At 46.9% G+C, this 25428-nt stretch overlaps 3 protein-coding genes across 4 annotated transcripts in view; 1 reads left to right on the top strand and 2 right to left on the bottom strand.

The window, feature by feature from the left end:
* EWSR1 (EWS RNA-binding protein 1) overlaps positions 1-16936 on the bottom strand; it is a 28878-nt gene extending 11942 nt beyond the window's left edge. Inside the window, 8 exon segments of the mRNA XM_008569820.1 lie at positions 956-1074; positions 5997-6276; positions 6279-6443; positions 10726-10743; positions 11177-11300; positions 12547-12598; positions 12731-12767; positions 16852-16936. Of these exon segments, the coding sequence (XP_008568042.1) occupies positions 956-1074; positions 5997-6276; positions 6279-6443; positions 10726-10743; positions 11177-11300; positions 12547-12598; positions 12731-12767; positions 16852-16864 (808 nt within the window). The 5' untranslated portion in view covers positions 16865-16936.
* Positions 16937-19592: 2656 nt separating this feature from the next.
* Positions 19593-23061, top strand: RHBDD3 (rhomboid domain containing 3). Its single transcript, XM_008569821.1, has 5 exons — positions 19593-19740; positions 20707-21090; positions 22072-22234; positions 22319-22606; positions 22712-23061. Exons 1-5 carry the CDS (start codon positions 19593-19595, stop codon positions 22887-22889), a joined length of 1161 nt encoding a protein of 386 aa, XP_008568043.1. The 3' UTR covers positions 22890-23061.
* Positions 23062-23374: 313 nt separating this feature from the next.
* The window catches only part of EMID1 (EMI domain containing 1), a 44190-nt gene continuing 42136 nt past the window's right edge, over positions 23375-25428 (bottom strand). For both annotated transcript variants that reach the window (XM_008569822.1, XM_008569823.1), the window contains exon 15: positions 23375-24206. In XM_008569822.1, the coding sequence (XP_008568044.1) occupies positions 24079-24206 (128 nt within the window). In that variant the 3' untranslated portion in view covers positions 23375-24078. The remainder of the gene's footprint in view (positions 24207-25428) is intronic.

Consider the following 25428-nt stretch of genomic DNA (forward strand, 5'->3'; position numbering starts at 1 on the left):
ATCCCGTTGCCGGTCCCGGTCCGGTATGGGGGCGACACTGAGGGTTGCAATCCGTTGCCGGACATGGAAAAAGACAAAAAAAAAAAAAAAAAAAAGATAGTTTTGGGTTTTTGGTTACTTCCTCACACACAAGAACTGTAAGTATTCTATGAGGAGGATTTTTTTTTTTTTTTTGCTTTACTGATGTAAACAAAACCCAAAAATATAGCTTTTACTTTGACTATCAAGATCACAGTAGCTGGGCCGGCCCGGTGGTGCAATGGATAGTGCGCCGCTTGGGAAGCGCGGTGGCACTCCCGCCCGAGGGTTTGGATCCCACATACAGACCGGTTCCCGCTCACTGGCTGAGCGAGGCGCGGGAGCAACACCGAGGGTTGCGATCCGTTGCCAGACACGGAAAAAGACAAAAGACAAAAAAAAAAAAAAGGTCACAGTAGCTTTCAATAGCTGTCTGCCGGGGCTGGACCATGGCTCGCTTGGGAGAGTGTGGTGCTGATAACACCAAGGCCACAGGTTCAGATCCCATATAGGCATGGCCAGTTAGCTCACTGGGTGAGCGTGGTGCTGACAACACCAAGTCAAGGGTTAAGATCCCCTTACCGGTCATCTTTATTAAAAAAATTAAAAAGCTGTCTGCCCACTCTCTCTTAATGACTAGAAGTGGACAGGCCATAATAAAGGCCAGTTTCATTCACTGAATATAACCTTCCCAAAGAGAGCAGGCTAAAACAATTTTACTGGTCAGTTATAGTATCTCTTTCCTTATTTGCAAGACATACTAACAAATAAATTGGAAGAAAGCACTGAAGTGTAGGGACATCCAAGCTGTTAGCTAGGGATTTATGCACTAAAGATCCATCCTGGATTCCAGAAGTAAATAATGGTCAAGACCATTCCTCATATTCAGAAACTCCACACAATCATTCTTATTTGATTTTCTCTCTTAGCAACTCACTCTGCTGCCCGTAGCTGCTGCTCTGCTGGCTATATTGACTTGGAGCCTGGCTGTAGGATCCAGTTTGGGGGGGATAACTAGTGGGAGGTTGCTGCCCATAGCTGCTTTGTTGACCATAGCTACTCTGCTGTCCATAGCTGCTCGGTTGCCCATAGGTGTTCTGCTGAGAGTAACTGCTCTGATCATAACTAGTCGGCTGTGTAGAGGAATAGCTGAAAGGAAAAAAAGAAAAAAAGCTTTTTAGAAAGAAAAGGTTATTTCTTCAAATACTCTGAATAAGAGACATTTGCAGCATGTGACACATTCTTAAAAATGCAACTGAACTTAAATAAGCAAATATTTTTGTATTCAGAACAATAAAGCTTTAAATGGGTGGGAAGAGGATAATTATTACGACCCATCTGCACAACCCTTAGAGAGTCTTTTATTTTTATTATTACTATTATTTTTGGAGGCTGGCCAGCAGGGGGATCCAAACCTTTGACCTTTGTGTTAGAAGGTAGTGCTCTAACCAACTGAGCTAACCAGCAGCACCACCCCCACCAGTCTCCTTTTATACCTTCCCACCCCTATTAAAAACATCAGTTTTGGGGCCAGCCCGGTGGTGCACTGCTATAGTGCGCCGCTTGGGAAGCGCGGTGGCGCTCCCGCCGAGGGTTCGGATCCCACATACAGACCGGCCGCTCACTGGCTGAGCGAGGGGCGGGAGCAACACCGAGGGTTGCGATCCCGTGGCTGGTCCCGGTCAGGTACGGGCGTGACACTGAGGGTTGCGATCCGTTGCCGGTCACGAAAAAAGACAAAAAGGAAAAAAAAAGAATAACTGATTTTTTTTTTTTCCTTTTTGTCTCTTTTTTCGTGACCGGCAACGGATCGCAACCCTCGGTGTCGCGTCCACACCGCGCTCAACCAGTGAGCGGACCGGTCTCTATATGGGATCCGAACCCTCGGCGGGAGCGCCGCCAGGCTGGCCCTTTTTTTCCCTTTTTAAAAAGATGAACGGTAAGGGGATCTTAACCCTGGACTTGGTGTTGTCAGCACCACACTCTCCTAAGTGAGCCATGGGCCGGCCCAAAACAAGTTATTTTCAACTGTATTCAAAGCAAATTTGGGAATTAGATGCTTCCTGTATAACGAGAAGAATACGTGTATGTGCAATCAAGGAAGGCTGACTCAGTGAAAAGGGGACTGAAAAAAAGCAGTAAAAGTTAAGCGAAGTGTTCAGTTCCAAACCTGTCTCCGATAATTCTCCTAAATGATGACAATGCTTTTCTGGAGAGAAGGCTGCCTGGGGGTAGTGTTTGTGTATGTAATTGGGGCAGGAAGGCGGGAGCCCACACACACCACACAGAAACGGTACTTTTCCCTTAAAGATTCATCTAAGTATTCAAAATTGCTGAAAAATAGTTTCAACCTTTCAGATACGCCACCTCATCTATGTTTTTTGGTTATTTTTGGGCAGCTAGCCAGTATGACCTGTCTATGAGATCTGGGCATTAATAAAGAAAAAACAGATAAACTTCAAGATGCAGGCATTCTATGAAAGATGAATAATAGATCAATGTCAATTACATAGCAGGGAAACTAACCAAAGATACATTTGTGCACAGAAATAAAGCTTGCAAGAACTGGTATTAAACTCCTAACTAACCATGATATAAGAAACAAAAAGCACAATACATTTTAAAGTGCAATTAAACTAAGGGTCTAAGGGCCAGCCCGTGGCTCACTTGGGAGAGTGTGGTGCTGACAAGACCAAGGCCATGGGTTCAGATCCCTATATAGGGATGGCCGGTTAACTCACTTGGGAGAGTGTGGTGCTGACACCACCAAGTCAAGGATTAAGATCCCCTTACCGGTCATCTTTAGAAAAAAAACAAAACAAAACAAACAAACAAAAAAAAACTAAGGGTCTATCACACTACATCCCTCATCACAGCTGTATGAATTCAATAGTCTCTCTCAATGTGCACCTATTCAACTTTCCAGATTAAGCGCTCTCAGCCCAACAGGTACAGGCCTGCTCTGTAGAACTGCTGTAAGCTGAAGTGCTGTAAGCCCTGCCCACTTTTGCTCCAAGTTGTACAAAGACATTTACTCACAGTCAGCTGTATTTGTTCCTAAATGTGTTCACGTCTGCTGCACTTTAATGTGTAAACCAATGAAATGGGTGCAGAAAAAGGGACTGTTACTTCTAGCAAAACTAAATTAATACTTCAGTATTAATTTAGTTTTGGCCCAAACATTAAAAGACTGGTGCATGAACAGACCTGTATGTGTGGTAAGTTAAACATAAAATGATTAAGGTAAAGTTTCTGTTTTTATAATGCCCTGCACATTAGCCATCCTAATTGCATTATATAAGGTGGCTTCTATGACTGTCTACATGCTTTCATATACTTCTGCTTCTCATCCTTCTGAGTTAACTAAAAAAGCAAAATTTAAAGAACCTAGAGTGGTAAAAATGTTTTTGTCTCTACAGAGAGAATATTTATTAGCTGCCAGGCATGGTATGGGAACCCAAGACTCAGGCTTTAATGGTTGGAATTATCACTCAGACAGCCAAATAACATACCTTATCTGAAGAAGACAAAGCCAGCTGGTCAATAACCTGAAAAAATCTGTTTTGTTATTCTACTAGCTCACTGGCCATGAGAAGGAGACTGACCTGGTAGGAGGATAGGATGGAGGTGCGGTGACTGGCTGCATCGGATAGCTCCCAGGTACCTGGGGATAACTGTAGTTACTCTGTCCATATCCCAGGCTGGGCTGGTTGTAACCCCCTGTGCTAGATTGAGGTTGACTAGTCTCAGCGGGCTTGTTACCATCTTGCGGTCTAAAAGCAAAAATTGAAAAGTGAGACTTTGTTTCTCAACCACAAAATTCTTAGGTTTAAGAACTCTCCCAGTTTATGAGCAATATGCAATGTTAGGACTGACCTTGGAAATAAACACAATTGTAAACTGTATCTAACCCAGTACTCGTCCAACTATATTTTCTGGAAGAGAACACTACAGGAGGAGGAGGGAGTATCAAGCATATCCACAGAAGAGACATCAACATGCTCCATTCATTCCATATTAACAGCTATGAAAGACAGTTACACCAAGGTCAAGAATTTGTATCTCCACATTGGCCAGCTGCACCCCCGCCCCCCAAAGCAGTTACAATATCGTGTGTTGCCAATTTATGTGGTCTGAGAAGGGGAGATGGTTTGTTAAGAAAGAAAATGCTTTTTTCTTGAAAGGGACTATTGAAAACAAGAGTAACATTTATTTAAGTCCATGGTATTATAAATTCGTAGTATCTGTGGGTTTTAGGTTTTTCATTTATTAAGAACAGACCAGGAGGGGCTGGCTGGTTAGCTCAGTTGGTTAGAGTATGGCCCTGTAATGCCAAGGTCAAGGGTTGACCTCCATACTGGCTGCTGCCCCCCCACCAAAGATGAGGAAAACACTTTCCTAACTTGGGCTGCCACAAATTAATCTAGTCTTGACTCAAAGTTCTCATAATGGAAATATCAGAGTAAGGTACGGGGAGGAGGGGGCGGTAAGGGAAGGACAGACAGACACACACACTCCTCATGCTCAGATGAACCGGGAAGCATCCCCATTAAATGACAAAAATCGATCCCAATCCCAAGGAAAAAACCCAGGGATTCCTGTTACTCTTACCCCTAACAGTTTACACCAAGGCTGTAACACAGTGAGCTGGAGCCATTTTAAGCAAAGCCCTGAGAATCAGCAGGCAGACCAGAGAGGATGTGAAAATACTGGTTTCTCCACTGAGCGGACATAGGTCACAAGCCCCCTCTTTCCAGTGGAAAAAGGAGGAGCTGTCATTGATCACAAGAGACAGCTGTTTCAATATAGTAAGACTGAAAATTAAGGAAAAAGAAACCAAAAAAGACGATTTGTCAAAAACTAATTCATATATAAAACCTTCCAGCTATAGCCTGGATATACTGTTACATAAGAGCATCAAATGGGACTTTGCACATATGGTAACATACTGAAATGCCAAGGTCAACTGAAATAGGGCCTTTGTAGGAAACTGGCCAGTCAGTTTAACCTAACAACCACACAGGCTGTCTAGCAGATGAAATCTACGAAGTGGCTCTGATTATTCACTATGTATTTTAGAAGGAATTTCATGAGCACTGGCCAGAGCTGATTTCTTACCTTTACAGCAGACAAAAAGTCTAGGTTACAAGTTGATCTTGTTTATTCCCTAAAAAGTCTTCTTTCAAATCAGAATTCATCATTCTTTCAAGACTGTATGCGGAAGCCACCTACATGCACTATCTAAAGCAAAGACCTGAAATTTTCTGTTAGGTAATAATTAATATTGTTTACCTGCTAACCACTCATGAGGTATGAGCTCTATTGGACCTAATATTCACCCCACAGCAGGGTATTCAGTTAAGAATTTATACTTGCCTATGATATTTAGATTATTAAGCCTCTACATAATGTAGAGAAAATCACGTCAACTGCTTAAGCTGAGGAAGTAATGTTTGACTTCCCAGATATAAATATATCCTTTACTGACAATTGGGTCATAAGACTATTTGACTCACATCATGCTACCCTCCCCTTTCTGTACTGTGAACTACTATGTTTTTCCCAAAGAGAAAGCTGTTACCCATGTACAGGGTCAATAAAACCAAAGCTAAAACCATCGAAAGTACAATTCTATCAGTCATTCTCTTGTGACAGAAAACACAAACTCAAAATTTTCTTGAGTTTAGAAAAGTAAAAACAATAGCCTGCTCCTGCCCCCAAATTTCACCATCCTGAAACCACACAACACCTTGAATGGCACTATTTCACTGCTAAATGGAGAATAGCTTTTTTGTGTGTTCCAGCGCACTTGTTACTATAATGACTATAAGAACACAGCCAATACCCTAAAAGGATGTGAGAGTAACCATTAAAAAGGAACAAAGTCATGGATTCTCTAAATGTGTATAGTTGCTCTCTTTCCCTCAAACCCGAGACTGATGCACTGTAGAATTAGCAGCAGGTGAGCGTGGCCTTACCTACTCTGCTGTCCATAGCTGCTCGGTTGCCCATAGGTGTTCTGCTGAGAGTAACTGCTCTGATCATAACTAGTCGGCTGTGTAGAGGAATAGCTGGTAGGAGGATAGGATGGAGGTGCGGTGACTGGCTGCATCGGATAGCTCCCAGGGACCTGGGGATAACTGTAGTTACTCTGTCCATATCCCAGGCTGGGCTGGTTATAACTCCCTGTGCTAGATTGAGGTTGACTAGTCTCAGCAGGCTTGTTCCCATCCTGCGGTCTTGCAGGTGTGGTGGCTGCGGCTGCTGGCCATAGGCTGGGGAAGCAGGCTGAGTGCCATATGCAGACTGAGCTGCATAGGAGGCCTGGGTGGTGGTGACTGTAGCAGTGGTGGTATCATAAGCACCAGTGCCGTACCCCTGGACAGGCTGGCTGTACGCCTGGGGGGCAGCTGGAGTAGAATAACCTAGAACAAAAGAGAGCTATGTCAGATTTCCAGCCCCCTCGGAGATCTGCCTAGAAACTTACTCATTAACAGAACAATTTGTAAGCCACCTACTTTAAACCATCATGATATTTAATCCCTTTAAATATTTCCCTGTCAGCAAGAGTAGCAACAAACCAATATTTAAAACCTAACTTCTGGACTGGCTGGTTAGCTCAGTCAGTTACAGAATGGTGTTATACCACCAAGGTCAAGGGTTCAGATCCCTTTACTGGCCAGCTGCCAAAAAATAAAAATAAAAAATAGAAAAATAAAGCCTAACTTTTCTGTAAGTACCCAGTTTTTAGCAAAGTACTGCCTCATTTGCTCTGAAACCACACTTAACAGAAAGATGTTATACTATAGCAAAGCGCTGCTATAGAAGACAGATTCCTTCTGCCCCCTCCTGAACACATTCAATAGAAGACAAGTTTGCTTTTGCCAATTCTGTACTGATTTTGCTAGCAGGCCTTCTTAAGTTTCACTAGCAAACTAAGTGCCCCCCAAAACCCTCAAGCTGGAATAAAATGTTCCAGGAAGTGAGGTAAAAAGGCAAATGACATGGGATTTTAAAACAGCTACAAAATAATGACCCGGGTACTAGTTTTAGCTCTAAAACCCATAATTTGGATTGTAATGAATTTACTTTCTTTCAGTCCCAAACACTGCATCATGGGCAGCTCATGTTTAAGAAAACTGAAAATTCTAGAGAACATGTGTTTAATTTTCAGTGAGAAGTGTTAATACCTAATTGAACACTCAAAGAACTGCTAATTTTGTTTCAGGTAACAAACAACTACAAAAATGCTTATTATTAGCACTAAGGTTTGAATTGGCACAAAGTAATAAAGATATACTACAAATTATATTTGCTTAACTAACACAGGTTATCCTATTTAACTTTTTTGGTAAATTATTTGAACTTAAACTTAATACTCTACCAAACCTTTAGAAAGTAATGTTTTTCACGTTATAAAACTGATATTCTGGGCTGGTTATAGAGTTACCCTGCTCTATTCCTCTCTTACTTACCTACCACAAGCAAAAGGGCCTTTTTCCTGCTCAGCAATATTGGAGTGAGACTTTAGAATCCCTCCTCCCCTTCAGTATTTCCCTAACCAGTTAGGTGTCACAAAGACCTGTTCTTTCAGGTATGCCACAGACCAAGATGGATTCTCTCTCTAGCTCTTGCCTCTTCTGGACCAGGGAGGATCCATGCCTTTTCCTTTGGGACTTGGGCTTGGAGCATGAGCAAAAACCTAATTCAACTGCTGATCCTAACTTAAGTCTCTTTCCTATAAGAGGTGTTGGAAGCCTCTTCTCCTTCTTCATAGTCAATGGGCACAAGTAAGCCATGCACCGAAAAGCTTGGCCTAGATGTCAGCATTTATATCCAAAGAAAAATCAAACTTCATTAAACTAAAACAAAGTTTCAGAATTTAAAACAAATCTTTTTTTTTTTTCTCCTAAAGATGACCAGTAAGGGGATCTTAACCTTTGACTTGATGTTGTCAGCACCACGCTCAGCCAGTGAGCTAACCAGCCCTCCACATATGGGATCTGAACCCGGGGCCTTGGTGTTATCAGCACCGCACTCTCCCCAGTGAGCCACGGGCCGGCCCTAAAACAAATCCTGAATTAAGATTGCTCATTTTAGTTAAGATTTAGGGCCCTAAGCTTTAGGTAGAATAAAGTGTCCTCACTAAACACACAACATACTAGAACAAAACAAGTATCAGCTTCCTTTTATACAATCCAAAGTGTCACCTTTGGTAGCACAGAGTATATATAATTTCTTCTCCATGCCAAACGTTTAAAGGAAATTCTGAAATTAATTATACAGAGACTGTAACTTCCCTGTCAAACCATTGGATTGAAATGTATATGAAAGTGTAAGAGGGGTCTTCAAAAAGTTCGTAGAAAGATTTATATTATCTTTTAATTCTATTTTTCCATCAACTTTTTGAAGTACCCTTGTATTTCATAAGGCAGGGAGCCCCAAACAATGGAAGTTTCCTTGAGTTGGCATGTTGTTCATCTGAAATGCTGATTTAATTCAGAAGTTCTTTTCAGAGTCTTAAGGTCAACCATACAAAGAACTCATTTATTTAAATTTAACTAGAATCTAATTCCACCTACCCTATTCTGTTAACACAGATTTTCCCCCCTACATGTTGACAGGACACCTAAGATTTATAAGAACAATTAAAAAACCAACTAAAAACTAAAAATGATCAGAGCAATAACTCATGTCATAAAACTATGCAGCAACAGAGTCTTGCAGTGCTAAAGATTATGGTAATAAACATTGGGTTAATAAGTAATCTTTTAATTAATCTGTAGAACCCGCACAAGCAGCCAAGCAAAATGAGCAAAAATCAACAGCAAAAATGATAGAAGACCAACAGCAAAAAAGACAAAACATCGACCACGTGCTGATGACGTGAAGGAAGAAGGTGGTGAGGAAGATTACACAAACTGACCAAAATTTTTGTTCAACTCGAACAGTAAAAATTAAAGTTTAAGAGTTCTATTTGAGTTAACTAATTGAGATTTATATAGCCCCTTTATTTTGAAGTTTAATTTTTAAAAATTCTAGAAGAGAACAGTAACAGTGTATGTTCATAAATTCCAACAATTATCCACTGACTTTTATGTGTAAAGGCAGCATGGGGTAAGGAAAAACAGCAGTTAAGTGTGCTTGAACCCAGTTATTACCTATTAGGCTCCTACTTAGTTTTTTCACCCAGTCTACTCATCATATTTCATTTTGGTTCCTATACCCCAAAAGTTGTTGAGAGGATTAAGGGAGATGTGAGGGTACCCCAAAAACTACATAGTCCATACCAATATTCCTTACTATTACCAAGCATTACCCTAGCTCATCAAAGCTACTGGTTTCTATATTACAATGTCTTACATACACTTTTCTGGCTCACAGTCATGATGGAACTTTCTCAATCAGTGACAACATGAATACATGACTCTAGGGAACCTAGCTATTACTTTACCTATAAATGACTTTATCTCATCCCTGTAAAGTGATGCAGGGATTCCAAAAGCTAGATCTAAGCCATATTATGTATTTTCAAATCATACTTGTTTTTAAAGATGTAATAGCTTTAAGGCCGGCCCGTGGCTCACTCGTTAGAGTGCGGTGCTGATAACACCAAGGCCACGGGTTCGGATCCTATATAGGGATGGCCGGTTTGCTCACTAGCTGAGCGTGGTGCTGACAACACCAAGCCAAGGGTTGAGATCCCCTTACCGGTCATCTTTATAAAAAAAAAAAAAAAAGATGTAATAGCTTTAATATGTAAAGTTCATCTAACGATTTCAAAATTCTGTGCTAAAAATCCAAATGGTATAGTTTTAGTTCCAGCTCTTCCCAGAGTTGCAATTAACACCACCAGAAAGTTTGAATGAACATTTCCATCCTATTCAAGATACATATTAGTTAAATAGGTTAGGGAGTACTTCCCATCAAATTTAGGACATTGGTACTCAATGAGATAGAGACAGGTATTTCTCCCCACCACTAGACTGTGTATAATTTACAAAAATGAAGACAGTTTGAAAACAAGAGTTTTTACATCAAGACTTTCTTGTACTAAAACATTCTTTTACAATAATAATAAAAAAATAAAGATGGGGAGAGGAAGGGAGCCTGAAACATTACACAGCACAGCACTAAACATACACAAAATATTATCATAGATTTTTCACATATTCCACTCAATCTCAGTACCAGGATGTAATTTATTCTAATTCTTAGAATAGTTTATTAAGCCTTCTAGAATGCTATCATATATATTCAAAACATACTATGAATTAGAATTCATAACACTTAAAACAAAATAAAACGTGTCTGCAGTAGAAACCAACCAACAGACAAACATGATACATGCAGGGTGGAAGTCTGCTCCTCTAAATAAATAAATCTAATCATGCAATCTATCTTTCAGGGGATGGGGGCAAATCAGCTGGGGAGTAATCACCTGAAATACCTTTGGGAAGGTGAATAACTATTATTAAGGCTTGACATAAAGTAATGTTAAGTAATAAAACCTTTCCCAAAAATCATACATGGAAAAGGACAGGAATCTGTGAATGGCACCTGAAGCAGTTTTTCATTAGCATCTTGTTGTGTGTGATGTTAGAAAGTTTGGAATTAAACAAATGAAAACACCTAAAGGGTTAACATTAACAGGGTTAGACAGGATGGAAAGCATTTCCCATGCAAGAATGAGCAGGATAGTCAAACCTGTACTGGTCCCTTCTACTGTGGAAAGCACAAAACAAAAAGTAGAGGGTATACTATCAGATGAAGCAAAACAGATGTGAAAACCAGTTTGATTTATAAGCAGCTCAATTTAAGAAGGCTCATTCTTACTCAGTATTAGCATTAGCACAATCTTTCAGTTAGCCTCCATTCTGTCATGAGATTATTCAACACACTGTACGTAACAGTTAAAAGGAAAGTTCTTTTCTCCCCTAGAATTTATCCCCCGCCCCATTTCTATTAGAGATCCCTCAAAGAGAATATAAAGAAAAAAAAGAAAAAAGGAAAAAAAAAAAGTACCTCCTCCTAAAAATAAAGGATCCACAGATGCCAAAGTATGGACCAGAATATACATTCAAAAGAATGAGTAACAAGCCTCTTAGCAAATGCCCTAGCCAATATGACCCAAAAATCTCTCCAAGGCTGGCCTTACCAGTCGGAGGCTGTCCATAAGAAGTTGCATAGGCGGTCTGCCCATAGGTCGCAGTGGTCTGAGCCTGGGTATAGCTGACATCAGTGGGCTGTCCATAGGTTCCATAGCTTTGCTGCCCATATGCCTGCTCCAAAGAAAACAAATGAAGGAATTTCATATACGAAACTTATATTTTAGCAATAAAACGGACTGACTTCTAAGTTTCCAAACTAGAGGACCAAAGTTGAATATAGTGCTTTCTAGTAAAAAGATTTTTAAAAACAGACAAATAATCACAGATTATGAATGCTTGTTATCCCTTACCTAATTCACTACCATTTTGGTAAAGTTAACTACAAAAAAGTTCCTAAGATAATCAGGCAAAACCCCAGTTAGCTATACAGGAGATTAACAAGATACCCTCAGGAGAAGACCAATAAGGGCACAGGTGTACAACTGCCAGCACTGAGTGTAGCACAGTTTTAGTAACTGGAAACAAATGTTAGGAAGACAAAATGAACAAAGAGAAAAAAATGAAGATGGGGCTAAATCCTGCCAGATGATTTTGAAAACCAGATTTTCAGTGAGACACAAAGACTTTAAAACACTTCAAAGAAAATGATCCAGAACACTGTATTTCCTCTTATGGTTAGCACATCAAGAGTACTGTTTTATGAACTTGAACATCAATAATACTTAAAATCAGGCAAGGATTGTGCTGTTCTTTCAGATATTAGCATGATCATAGACTAGGTTTATTTGAATGACCAGTTACATAAGACCCGTCTTAGATAACACATTCTGCCTGCCACAGAATATGCTTCCATGGCAGTTATTAGCATCCAATTTATGGCATGGATCATTTCAGAATTTGAGGTGATCTTGAACACTAGAAGGCTAATTTCTACAATCTGTTGGCCTAAGCTTTTAAACAGACTCATGTACTGGAAAGAGCTCAGGAGTTCCTCAGCTAGGCAGCCATGGTTTTCATAGCTCATCCTGCCACTTACTGTGCAATCAATGTAATATCTATGTATTGCAATTTTCTGATCTGCAAAACATTAAATAAATCTAAACATAATAAAGCATGTCGGAGGAGTGAGCACAGAGTAGGACACTTAACCTGACAATGATAGACACTAGAAAGATATAGGGAGCCAAGTTCCTAGCTTTAGACTTGTTTCATTTATGATGGCAGAATGAAGTCCTTTGCATTCACACTGTGAAAATTTAAAATGTCTGGGTATTTTATGGTTACGAGCACCTTACTACTATTTCACTTTTCTATTACCTAATTTTTGAAAAAGATCTGTGCTAGCTATTGTTTTAACGGCTGGTAGAAACGTCTTACTTGGAGATGCAGCTATATATATAATTATCATAAAAATTACCTGGGTGGTCTGTGCATATCCTTGTGTGGGCTGGGCGGTGTAAGCACTGTAGCTGCAAAAGAATTAAACACAAGAACTAAATATAGAACGTGTGGATTGCATTACTATATCCTCTACAACTATAGGAGGCTCCATATTCAAAAGACAATCACAGACAAAACATTGTTTTAAAAGACTGACTTACCCCTGCTGGGCTGCAGCTTGGCTGTAGGTACTATAATCTAGAGGAAACAAGGAGAGAAAATAGTGTAAGGTCAGCAGAAACAAGGAAAGAGGAAAAAAGAGGGAGAAGAAATTCAGGAGGCAGGAAGGAAAATTCTTTAAACTGTTTAGAGGGAACCTACAGGCCAACACAGATCCAAACAAGTACCTCTCATCTCTCAACATCAAACCGAAAAATAAGTCTAAGCCAGTTAAACTCAGAAAGTTTGAATAATGGTGCTAGCTAATAAGGTCAAGATCAACTGACACAGCAGGGATACTTTGCATATTCCCATTACTACAAACACCCCTAACCCATAGGCTGTCATTTCATATACTATACATGATCATCATCCTAAGACTAACTGAGAACAAGACCCACTAACAAGATCAGAAGTTTTACCTTCACAGTAAAAAGAAGCATGCAAGAATACTACAATTTTTAACATAGGACTGGTTATATCAGTAGCTATTTATCCTCAAAAACTAGTTTTTCTAGGGGGCCGGCCCATGGCTCACTTGGAGAGAGTACTGCTGATAACACCAAGGCCACGAATTCGGATCCCTATATAGGGATGGCCAGTTAGCTCACTTGGGAGAGTGTGGTGCTGACAACACCAAGTCAAGGGTTAACATCCCTTTACCGGTCATCTTTATTTACCACCCCCCCCAAACTAGTTTCTCTATCACTCTCTCACTTTAGCAGGTTAGACCAACCAGAACTCTCTGGCACAACGACAGTGAAAAGGAATGGCAGAAAACAAGAGGACAGTCACCACAAGCCAGTGTTTTAAAGGGTTTGCTGACTGTGTCAGGGCTATTATCTACAATAACTCAAAAGCTAGATATAAGTCTCAGAGAAGCAGTTAAGGCAGAATCCTGAAAACTGTCAACAGAGAAGAAAACATTTAATCTCTCTGGTTTTCAACTTTAAAAAAATTGCCACAAATTCTCTTCCCTTTTCTATAGTAAACCTTCCTATAATTTTCCTTTTCCTATGATATTTACAACATGCATCAAAAGGGCCTAAAAACTCTGGTCCATTGAGGTGTCTACAAGTAGTGAAACAAACAGGAAATAACATGGTTGAGAAGTTTTCATAGCACTATTGAATTAAAGTTACATAAGTTTACTTTTTTTTTTTTAAAGGCAAAGTAATTATTTTTAAAAATTCTGCCCAGTTCTTTCCTCTCCACAAGAATACATATCTTGTTCTATGTTTAAACACAGTACTTCCATTAGTATGGAACAAAAGGGTCCTTTCTTTTCCAGTCAGAAAGTAGTCCCTCATCTAAGAGCAAGACCTGACATTTCAGCTCTTCATGGAGGGGGTTCTACCCCATTCCATGCAATCCAAAGCCAGCCTCTCAACCCCGTGGCCTGGCCCGGCCCGGCCCTGAGGTGTCTATTTTGCCGAACCCATTTCTTTCAATTGGCTTTCTTTCTTTCTACACTTCACTTGATTATTTTCCTTCCTCTGTACATCCTTAACTCAGAACCCTGAATCATCAACATTATCATATCAACTGCCCAAAGGCTATCTACAATGAACAAATTGATCGCCTCAAGACAATCTTAAAGCAGTTTCACTAGTTTTACAAGACATACTCTCTCTGAGACATAAAAATTAAACACAAACTGTTTCTTCCATGTGGCATTCACAAAATAAAACACACCAATGAAGCAACTAAAATCAAATATTTCGACCTATGCTTCGCTGAGGTTTTTGCATGAGAAATGATTTTAAATCGCTGACAAATTCAATGTTTGCAAGAAGACTTTTTACACAAGAACAGTCATGTAAAACATAAAATTGGCAAAGCTGATATGGAACTAATGACCTCGGAACAGTGTGAAACCAGAGGATGTGGCCATACACTGGGGGGATAAAGTAGATAGTAAATTTATTTCATGAGAACTTATGTTTACAGGGGCCAGCCCATGGCTCACTTGGGAGAGTGCGGTGCTGATAACAACAAGGCCACAGGTTCAGATCCCTATATAAGGGATGGCCGGTTAGCTCTCTTGGGAGTGTGGTGCTGACACCACCAAGTCAAGGGTTAAGATCCCCTTACCGGTCATCTTTAAAAAAAAAAAAAAAAAAAAAAAAAAAAAAAGAACTTATGTTTACCTACAGCACACAAACATTATATGGCCCCTAACATGCTACTGTTACACACTGGTCAGATTATTTAGCAGCCAGTTGTGTTTGTTTTTAATCCCCAAATGTGCAGCTGAAGACTTCACTAAAAATACAGCACAGGCTGAGGAGAGTGAGGCTGTGATCTAGTGAGGCCTCTTAGAGTGCTGGCAATGTACTACTTCTTGGTCTGAATGGTAGTTACTTGGGAGTTTACACTATAACTTTCTTATACTAAATATATGCTTTAGCACTTTCCTACATGAGATATACATGGGATTGGGCGGGGGGGGGGGGGGCACATCTAACTTTATCCAAAGCAGTGGACATTAGGGCAGTCACTACCGCAGCTGTACAGATTTACAGTTTCAGACTACACAAAGAATTAAAAAACCATGGGACATGGGACAACTGTGTGGGGGCCAAAATGCTTTAAAGAGCTTTAAAAGGGGCCAGCCCCTGGCTCGCTTGGGAGAGTGTGATGCTGAAAGAGCTTTAAATAGATCTAGCCTAACTTCCACATTTTGCAAGAAAGGAAACTAATGCCCAGATAAGTTATGTGACTCTCGGTTGGGCTAAATACTGTGTGTTTCCATAAACCACAATTTTAATTCTAATACTGTACATTACATGGTAGTTACCGGTAACCAAAGCTGACTGAAAAATGGGCATGTCCAGCCACGCAAAACTTTCAATATGCACATTTTGCCTTCTCAGGCGTTAGTAGGAAAGAGGAAGCTGGAAAGGGTACTGAGGAAACAAGTTCCCACCAGGATGTTTTGGACTTTGTGGTGTTTCAGAATCAGAGTTTTTCCTGACTTCTCATCTCCCACCCCCTTTGGAGTCAGGAGGCCTAACAATATCCCCCGAGGCAAAAACGCTCCATTCTGCCAAAAACCGCGGGTTAGTGTACCAACAAGCGGCAAACTGCAGGTGATGGCTAGGCTACTCTTAAAATACCCAGTGCAGCAAGGACCACCCTATCAACCCTTCCCGTGTTTTCTTTCAAAGTCCAAAACTCGCCTCCTTTCCCTCTCCTTTATCGGTCCGCGAAATAAACAAGCCTGTCAGCCTAACGCAGCGAACAAATGCGAGGTGATTGCTTAAGCTTAATTCAAATGCCAGCTCGGGCCTTTTGTTCCTCCTAGTAAGATTCTTCCTGGTTAATATTCTCGTCTCTTGATCCGCACTGGTATTATACAACGGATCGCCCTCGGCATTTACTGAAAAAGGGCCCTGGGAAGCCACTTCACTGCTTTTTGCGGAGGGAAAGAGATAGGGCTCACAAATAAGCACAAAAACGAAGGAGCCCAAAGGAGCAGCAAACTGGGGGACTCTGAAAGAGGGACCACATTCCGTCCAAAGCCTGACGCTCCAGCCGACCGGGATTTAAGGATGGCGGGACTCCCACTCACAAGTCCGCGAAGGCTTTTCTGTTTACTTGCTTTCTACCTCGGGTTTCTCCGTGAGAGAGTCTCACTCAGACTAGGGCCGCCTCCATGAAAATGCGGAGTGATCACGGGGCAGAGAGCCAGCGACTTCTCGAGCTGCCGTCCGGGCTCCCCCTCTGGTTTCAGGGTGACGGGCTCGAGGTCAGGCCGAATATTCCCCCCTCCCCCGCCGCCTTCACTTGGGGCCCTGGAGGCCGCAGGCCCCGCCCACGTGGCGGGCGGCCCGGAGCGCGGGGCCAGACGACCGCCACACAATGGAGGCCAATACAGGCCTCGAGCGCCCCCGCCGCCGCGAGCCCCCCGCGCCACGAGCGCCGGAAGGTTCCAGAACCGGCCCGCCCGGTGGGGGGAGGGGAAGGGAACGCGGGCTTCGGAGCTTGTCGGGCCGTGGCGGGTACCTCAAACCCCTCTCAACAACTCCACTCAGTAGTCGCGGCCACCCCCAGAGACGAACGGCCCTCACTTTGGGGGTCCCGGCTGTCGCCAGCGCGACCGCAGTTCCACCACACTCACCCGTGGACGCCATCTTCTCTCCCTCCTCGTTCTCTCAACGTCCGTCTCCCTCTCGCTTTTCCTCTAGGCGCCGCACTGCGCAGGCGCGAAACCCGCAACCTCGGGCACTACCATCGGGCCGAGCTACGGGGGTAGGGGAAGGAGGGATGAAACGACCGCTTTCTCGTTCTTCACAACTGCCACCCTTGTCCCGATCCTCTCTAAAGAGCGCTGGATGTGATGCGCGGGCCAAAAAAGCACCAAAGGGGCCGGAGCGCCGGTGAACGGGTCTCGGTATTAAACTGACGCGATTCTCCGCACGAGGCGAGGTTGTTTGGAATGGTTACGTCCTCTGGTTCTAGGGACCGTCTCTAAAGAGTCTGCCCTGAAGAGAAACGGAGGCCGGCAGGAGGGCTGGGGGAAGGGATCTGGGCCGAGAACAACTGCTGACTAATCGGCGGACGGCGGGGGAGGGGGTGGCGCGCGGGCCGGTTGGCCGGGGTTGCGCGCCCAGGGGTACTCGGGGGTCCCGAGTCTCGGCCGGGAACTAGAGTCCCGACTCCCAGCCAGGGGCCCCGCCCGGCCTTCCGGGGTGGGGGCGCGCTCCGCAGTGAGTAATCTGGACGCGTGGCTCGGGCCAGCGGGGGAGGGGGCCAAGGCTGGTCGCCTAAGTGGGAGGTCCCAACGTCAAGCCCGGCCCCGAGGGCCTCCCCCATCCCCGAGGGCCTCCCGCATCCCCCAGTAACAGTCGAGGTGGAGAAGGCCCTTTAATCATCCAATATCCTTGTTTTTACAAAAGGGGAAACTGAGGCCCAAGGAAATTGAGTACTTTCCCAAAGTCATAAAGCTGAGTTCGACCCAGACCCTGAGACCTCCACTCTGTCCATTACCCCGAAGGATCTTCCCCGTCCTTGTCTTCCTATTCTGTCCTCCCAGCATCCCAGGAAGATAGGCAGGGACCGATGGTACACAGGCCCATTTTATAGGATGAAGAAACTGAGGTCCAGAGGGTTTAAGTCCCAGTTCTGTGTGTCCATGGGCAAGTCCTTCACCCTTGCTATAGTGTCCCAGGGAGTAATGGTTGTGGGGGTGCAGGAAGAGGCTTGCAGTGGGTGCCTTGGCCCCAGACCTTTCCTTCAGACTGGATGGCACCTGCCAACCTTCCCAGACCTCAGCCCAACCCCCTAGGTGGGCGCCCAGGCCCAGGGAAGGGCAAGGCTCACCCCAAATCCCTCAGCCGGACTAGTAGCCAAGCTATACTGTCTTTCTTTCAGTGAATATATATAAAGCACCAGTTGTGTGCTGGGATTACTCTGGGGAACCTGGGGAGGAAGGAGTGAGAGGAACCTCCTACCCCTCATGGGCCCAGACCACCTGCCTAGGAAGACAGGGTAAGCTGTGCTCATAAGATAGTTTAAGATCCATGATGTGCGGAGCCAGAAGAGAGGAAGGGAACACGTGAGCTGGGCTTCAAAAGGTGAGTAGGAGTTTGTTAGAATATGGAGAGAAGGACGTGCAAGTAGAGGAGCTTTTGCATATTTCCTGCAGGGAACTGGAAGATATGGAGGATGCCCTTGGCAAGGGAGCAGCTAAGACAGCCTTCTTGTCTCTGGGATCCTGCTTCCTGTCCTAAACCAGCTCAGTGGGGGTCCTGGGACAGAGAAGTCTGGCCAAGGGTAAAGGAGTTCCAGCAGGGCCTAGAGGACAGGCTGGTGGTTGTAAGGATGGAACACAGGGAAGAAAAAGCTTTGCTCTGTGGGCAGAGAATGGCCATGTTTGAGGGGCAGAGCTTGGCTCAGGTAGGCTGGAGCAGCCACCTCCACATTACCGCCTTCTCTTGGTGGGCCAGTTGGTGGCTACAAATGCCTTCCATAATTAGTGGGGATGGCTAAGTTTTGTTGAGCAGTACTCATGGACTGGGGCCTGCCTTAGCCTATTCCTTTTTCCATCATCCCATGAGGAAAGGACTTTCTTAATCCCCATTTTACAGATGAGGAAGGAGAGTCTCAGAGGTTGGGAAACTTGTCCAGGGACACTTAGCAGAAAGAGGTAGAGCAGATGCTGGAAACTTCCTGTGAAAAGGGAGGCTAGGGCCAGAGGGGCTGTGCTCAGGACTGGGGAGGAAGGGGATGTCTCAGTCCTGGGTCACTTTGTATAGCTCAGGGTGTGGGACTCCTGCTGCCCCACCTCCAGTCCTTCTGCCCCACCTTCTCACCCATCTGCTTGCCCACTGCCTGGCCCTGCCCCTTTGGTCAGGGGCAGCTGAGGCCATCTGCAGCTCTAAGGCTGGACACAGTGGAGGGGAGGAAGGAGGAAGGTGGCAGCCTGAGGGAAGGGGGAAGTAGAAGAGGGCTAGAGATGGCATGGCCTTGAATTTGCCCTGGGGGGGCTGTACCCCTCTTTTGGGGAGTCCAGAGCCCCCATTCAACTTCCCTGGCCCTGTCCTCCCACCTGAGACTCCTCTTCAGGATCCATCAGGACTCAGGATTCTTTATGACTGTCCCCTATCTATCCTCACACATGGGCGGGTAGGATGGCAAGATGGCTAATAAGCACATGGGTTAGGGTCTGAGCTCCTTTATGGCCAAGCTCCTGGGCCTGCCTCTTCAGCCTCAGTTTCCACCTCTGTAAACGGGAGCTGTTGGTAAGGTAGTTGAGAGGGAGTCAGTGAGATATAATTTGCAGTAATAACTGTTGTTATTGTTTTCCTTTACTCCTAGCACACCGCCCCAGGACCACCCTTGACCACCTTCAACCAAGCTATGCATGCCAGGGAGCTCCCTGGCCTATTGTACCTGGCGCTACCTCTTGCCTCCTCAGTCCTGATGCTGCTGATGAGCAGCCTGTGGCTGGTGGGGGCTGGTCCCAGCCTCACCCTGGCCCCGGAGCTGCTGCTGGACCCCTGGCAGGGTGAGGGCCAGCCACATGGACCTTGGAGGAGGCAGATTTGCTGTAGGGCCTGAGACCACTTGGTGGAAGCAGTGTATGCCTTGCAGGGGTCAAGCAGGGATAGAACCCAGTGCAGTGGGGAAGGTCAACCCTAGACAGGAGCATGCCCAGCTCATCCCCAGCCTAGAAGGGAGGGCAGAGGACCAGTAGAGGGGCCAGCAGGGTAGGGGCAACCTGTGTGTAGGAGTTCCAGCTTTCCCTTGAAATAAGAACTAAGTCTTTCAGCTAAGCATGAAGTTGGAGAGGAGGTACAGGGGGTTCTAGGAGTGAACCCAGCTGAGCACCTGTTTCCTAATAACAATAGCTCCAATTTACATTTGAGGAACTCCAATGATGCTCAGAGGTTAAGTGATTTATCTGAGGTCACACATCTTTTTTTTTTTTTTAAAAGATGACCGGTAAGGGTCTTAACCCTTAACTTGGTGTTGTCAGCACCACGCTCACCCAGTGAGCCAACTGGCCATCCCTATATGGGATCCGAACCCACGGCCCTGGTGCTATCAGCACCGCACTCTCCCGAGTGAGCCACGGGCCAGCCTTGAGGTCACACATCTTGGGGGACTTGGGGATAGCTCCAGGATTGAAGCAGGCAGTCATTCCCTCAACTGGGTGTGAAGGATTCAGTAAAATGTATATGAAACACCTTCATGGTGCCTGGGACATACTGAGTGCTCAGTGGTTGGTTGCTAGTGAGAAGGCTGAGTGGTGGGTCAGGCTTGTTCTGTTTAACACAGCACAGAACCAGCTGTAGTGTTTGGAAGCCCTTGGTCCCCTCTACCAGTGATTAAGTGCTGGCAGTGGGCAGACTGGTTCCTGGGGAGCTCAGCAGGTGGCCGTGGTAGAGGGTAACTCCCAACCTGGCACCCCCAGGACAGCCTTGGAAGTTGGGGCCACTATCCTGGCATATAAGCCCCTTCTCTCTCCCAGTGCACCGGCTGCTGACCTATGCTCTGGGCCACACAGCCTTTCCGGGCCTGCTCCTGAGTCTGCTGCTCCTGCCCACTCTGAGCTGGCGGCAGGAGTGCCACCTGGGCACACTGCGGTTCCTGCATGCCTCTGTTCTGCTTGCCCTGGCCACTGGGCTGCTGGCTGTGCTGCTGGCAAGCCTTGGGGTGTCCAGTGCAGCTGGTGGCTGTGGATACATGCCCGTTCACCTGGCCATGCTGGCTGGGCAGGGTCACCACCCTAGAAGGCCCAGTGGGGCACTGTCACCATGGCTGCTGTCATGGCTGCTGCTCGCCCTGACACCACTGCTCAGCTCTGAGCCACCCTTCCTGCAGCTCCTTTGCGGCCTCCTGGCTGGCCTGGCCTGTATCCTTTGCCTGAGTCCAAGGCCTGTGTGGACATGTGAGTTCTGTGGCAGGGCCCCCGCGGTGCCTGGGATGGAAGTGGCATAAGGGGCTCAGGCTAAGCAATGCCAAGAAGCTGTGCACACATTCCAGAAGCATCACCAAGTCCCCCTCTGGGCCAGGCTCTGGGCTGGGGACTCAGGACTCATGGCCAGGTGGAGGTGCCAATGACCATTTAAAGGGCTCCATGGGAAGCCTAGAAGGGCTGAGGTGGCCCGAGGAGGCACTAATCTGGACCTCTCCATGAAGGTGGCTCTTGAGCCACCTTAAGATGTGCAGGAGGAGGGGTTCGTGTGAAAAGTGGGGGAGGGCCATGCAGAGGACGCTCAGAGTGCAAAGGCCAGGCGTGGGAGCAAACATGGGGCTGTCTGGGAACTGGCCAGTAGTCCAGGTGCCTTAAACACTGGCTTTTGCTCCAAAAATGCTTAATGCCTGTCGGGGAAAACAGTGACACCAGAGAGAACAGGCTGACTCCCTCCAGCAGTCATCCTGGCTTTCAAGGGAGCCTGTTTCAGACTGGGGACACTAGCTGCCCAAGCTGTCTGAATGGGGAACTTGTTGGCCTGGCTCAAGGTGAGAGGGGGTGTGTCAACGGGACTTCTTCCTGAAAGGGTGGGCCTCAAGTCATGGACCCAAGCAGGCACACAGGGCTCTAGGAACAGTGGGTCAGGGCGGTGGCTGAAGTGGGGGATGAGGCCAGGTTTTGGGATGAGACATGTTTGGCTCTACCTCTTGAACTAGGTAGCTTCGGGCAGGTCCCTTTTCTTCTCTGTGCATCTGCTGCCAAGTAGGGTGGTGACATATTCCTTGCAGGGCTGTAGTGAGAGGACACATGGGAATGCCCAGCACACACTTGGCATGGGTCCTAGCATGCAGCATGGGCACCCCCTCCTCCTGCTGGTTTTGGTTTTCCTTGACCAGCCGCCCTGCTCTGGGCAGACAGACGCAGCAGGGGCCTTCCGGTGGCTGGAGCTCTCGGATCGGCGGCTGCAGGCTCTGCAGGAAGGTGTCTTGTGCAGGACCCTGGCAAGGTGCTGGCCACTGAGGCTCCTTCCCACCCCGGGCAGCCTGACTGAGCTGCCTGTCACCCATCCTGCTGGAGTGAGGTGAGGGGACGCCCTGGACTCTGCCCTGGTGTGAGAGTTGCAGCAGTGGCTGGCAGTCAGGCCCTCTTCCTTCTGCTCCTGCAGGTCTCCCACCACCGGATCTCCATATGTGGCTTCCCCCAGTCTCTGGTCCCACAGTGGAGACTCAGCCATGTTCCCACCGGGCCTGGGGCCTGAGCCCCTGACCTGGGATCGCTCCTTAGAGGTGGGCCAGGACAGGCCCAGGTCCAGCTTCCATCCAGGGACCCCACTGTGGGCAGCCCTGGACGAGCAGATGCTGCAGGAGGGGATCCAGGCCTCACTCCTAGATAGGCCAGCCCAGGGGCCCCAGAGCCCACTGTGGCTGCCCAAGTCTTCCGTCTCCTCTCTGCGGTAAAGTGGTGGTGGGGGGTGGGAGGGCATCCCCTGGTGTGAGGGTGGGGGCATCCCTGACACTCTCTCCTCTGTCCCCCTTCCCCTCCCCCACACTCCCCACAGGCTGCAGCAGCTGGAGCGCATGGGCTTCCCCGTGGAGCAGGCAGTGGTGGCACTGGCGGCCACAGGCCGTGTGGAGGGTGCTGTGTCACTGCTGGTTGGAGGGCAGGTGGGCACCGAGGCCCTGGTGACCCAGGGGAGAGGTAGGCCTGCCCACCCTGAGGGCCCTGGGCCCCCCTAGCCCAGGAAGAGGCTGGGGGCACAGGAGTCCCTTAAGTGATGAGGCCTGGCCTAGGGGCAGTCAGCTGAGCCCCTGCTCTGTCTACTTAGGGCCACAGTGCTGGGGGCAAGAAAGTTCCCCCCAGCATGCTGCCCTGGTACTTGTTTAGAATAAAAACCAGTTCATTTTTCAACCTGGACCTCCTTAGAGGCAGCATTGTATCTACTCTTCTGTGTTGGCATCAGGGGGATGAATGAATGAATGAGCAATGAATGAATGACCAATTACTAGAGAGCAGCTCCTTGATGTCTGGAGATACAGGGTTCCTGTTCCTGCACTGTGCAGCCTCTTCTAGGAAGTCCTCCAGTGCTGGGCTTCTGCTGGGCTGGAACCTCTGTCAAGGAGCATTCCTCATCAATTTCCAGCTAATTTCTATCCATCCTCAGGTCTCAGCCTAAACAGGCCCTTCCTGGCTGCCCCCATCTTAGCACACACTGAGACCAGGCTGGCTGGGAATCAGGTAGGGGCCTTTATTGGCCAGTATACATTTACCTCCTGGTGTCTGTCAAAGCATCTGTAGGAACAAGTGGCCCCTTCTTCTCCATGTCCCCACTCCCCACCTGGGGCACTGGGGAGGGGCTGGGGGATCAGGGGGCAGAACTGAGGCAAGGAGCCCCTGAACATCCAGTCAGCATGACCTCAGGGTTGGGAACCCAGCACCAGAAAACAAGGAGAGGAGGGATGCAAGGAGACTCCCCAAAGTTTGGCTGGGAAAGCGGGGAAGTGAGACTGCCTCCGCTTCTCTGTTATCCCTGCATGTGCTGAGGGCCAGGCAGAGCTCCAGCTCCAACTCCCTCCATGCCTTTGGGCCTGGATGCTCAGATGGCTGATGAGAAGACAAGAAGTCTCCACCCCCTCCTTGAAGGCCTACATCACCCCACTTCACAGAGGGAAACTGAGGCCCAGGACCCTGAGTGAGGCCTTGCCTTGTGCCTGGACTGCCGCCTCCCTCTCAGGCCCCAGTCCCTGCTCAGCCTCAGACATATATTGGGTGCCAGGACTGAGACCTGCCTACCCCTAAGGCCTAGATGGCAGAAGGGACCCTGAGGATGTTAATAAATATGGAGGGGCGGTGCCTGGAGGCAGCTGGCCAAGTCCAGGCTGGGAAGGGAAGCCTGGCCTGGTCTACCCTGAGGGGCCGCCACTGCCCTCAGCCTCTCTCATTCCGGCTCCTGGGGGCCACGATCCGGTAGTTGGCTGCGTGTCCTCCCCTCTTGCCCCGAAGGAGGCTGGGAGTGCCTGTACCGGCAGGGCCTGTCCCGGACCCCAGCTCTGGTTCTGTTGAAGGGAAGGAAAAGGAGAGAGACCACGTTAGGGGAGTCCATGTGGGGTGCCCACCTCCCCTTGGCCCTCTAGGGGGTGGTGGGACTGGGTACCTTCTGCAGGTGCAATCCACCCTCGTGTCCAGGAGGCAGAGCTGTGGGAAGGAAGGGGGTCTGCAGGCTGGTTAGTGTCTTCCCCAGGACTTATCAGCCCCAACCCCATGAGAGCACTCAGAACCTCTTTTTGATTCCTGCTTTGTCAAGTCGGGATAACCAGACCCACCACGTTTATGAAACAGCACATGGTGAAGGTTCCATAAAAAGTACAGTAGTTTTTTTTTCCTATTCCTCATTTTGGGATGGTACCCTGAATCATCGCTATTTCGTAGCTGTGTAAACTGAGCCTAGGGAACAAACGCTGTCTTTCTCTCCTTGGGCTAGGCCACCAGTTGGGGAAAAGGGCTTACAAGGGCCAGGCTCTGCTACTGGCTTACAGTATAGCCTTGGGCAAGATGGAAGACTTGGGTAGCCACAATGGGCTCTGGGGCCCCTGGGCTGGCCTATCTAGGAGTGAGGCCTGTCAGGGCTTCAGTTGTCTCATCTCTAAAATCAGGGACATTTCCAGATAGGCTTTGAGGTCCTAGGCAGCTCCAACAATTATTGAAGTTAGTTCCAATGAAGCAATGGTGAGATATGCCCCAATCTCACAAGCTGTACCCCAAGAATGAAAATGAATAATTGGCATCCTTGCCACCTGGAAAACTCCTACTCATCCTTCAAAACCCAGAGCAGGAGCTACCTCCTCCAGGCAGCCTTCTACATGTCTACCACCTCAGTCCTTTTCATTGTTAACAGTCAGAAGGGCAGTCAGAGGATGGGCTGTTTTTCTAGAGGGAGAGGCCCACTCAGGGAGGAGAGCTCCAGGATGGAGGACTGACTGAACCTCAGCCCTGTTCACAGGACAGATGCTTGGACTCTGTTGAGCACCAGCTTCCCACAGGGGGCACTGCTGGGGAGTGGGCTAGACCCTGGTAATCATAACTGCCAGTGCCCTGACCCCACGTGCCCCTTCTTCCCATGTACCTCTGGGCCCCCTGCAGCAGACAGGCATGTGTTGTCACTGTAAGAGACATTCCATTCCCTAAATCAGGGAGCATGGGAGAAGGGTGGCACAGAGCCCCAGCTCCAAAACCAGCCATTATCAAGTCCTGGCCCCACCATGTCTCAGTTATGTGGTT

The sequence above is a fragment of the Galeopterus variegatus genome, unplaced genomic scaffold (genome assembly GCF_000696425.1).
Source record: "Galeopterus variegatus unplaced genomic scaffold, G_variegatus-3.0.2 Scaffold535, whole genome shotgun sequence".
In the NCBI taxonomy this organism is placed as follows: Eukaryota; Metazoa; Chordata; class Mammalia; order Dermoptera; family Cynocephalidae; genus Galeopterus; species Galeopterus variegatus.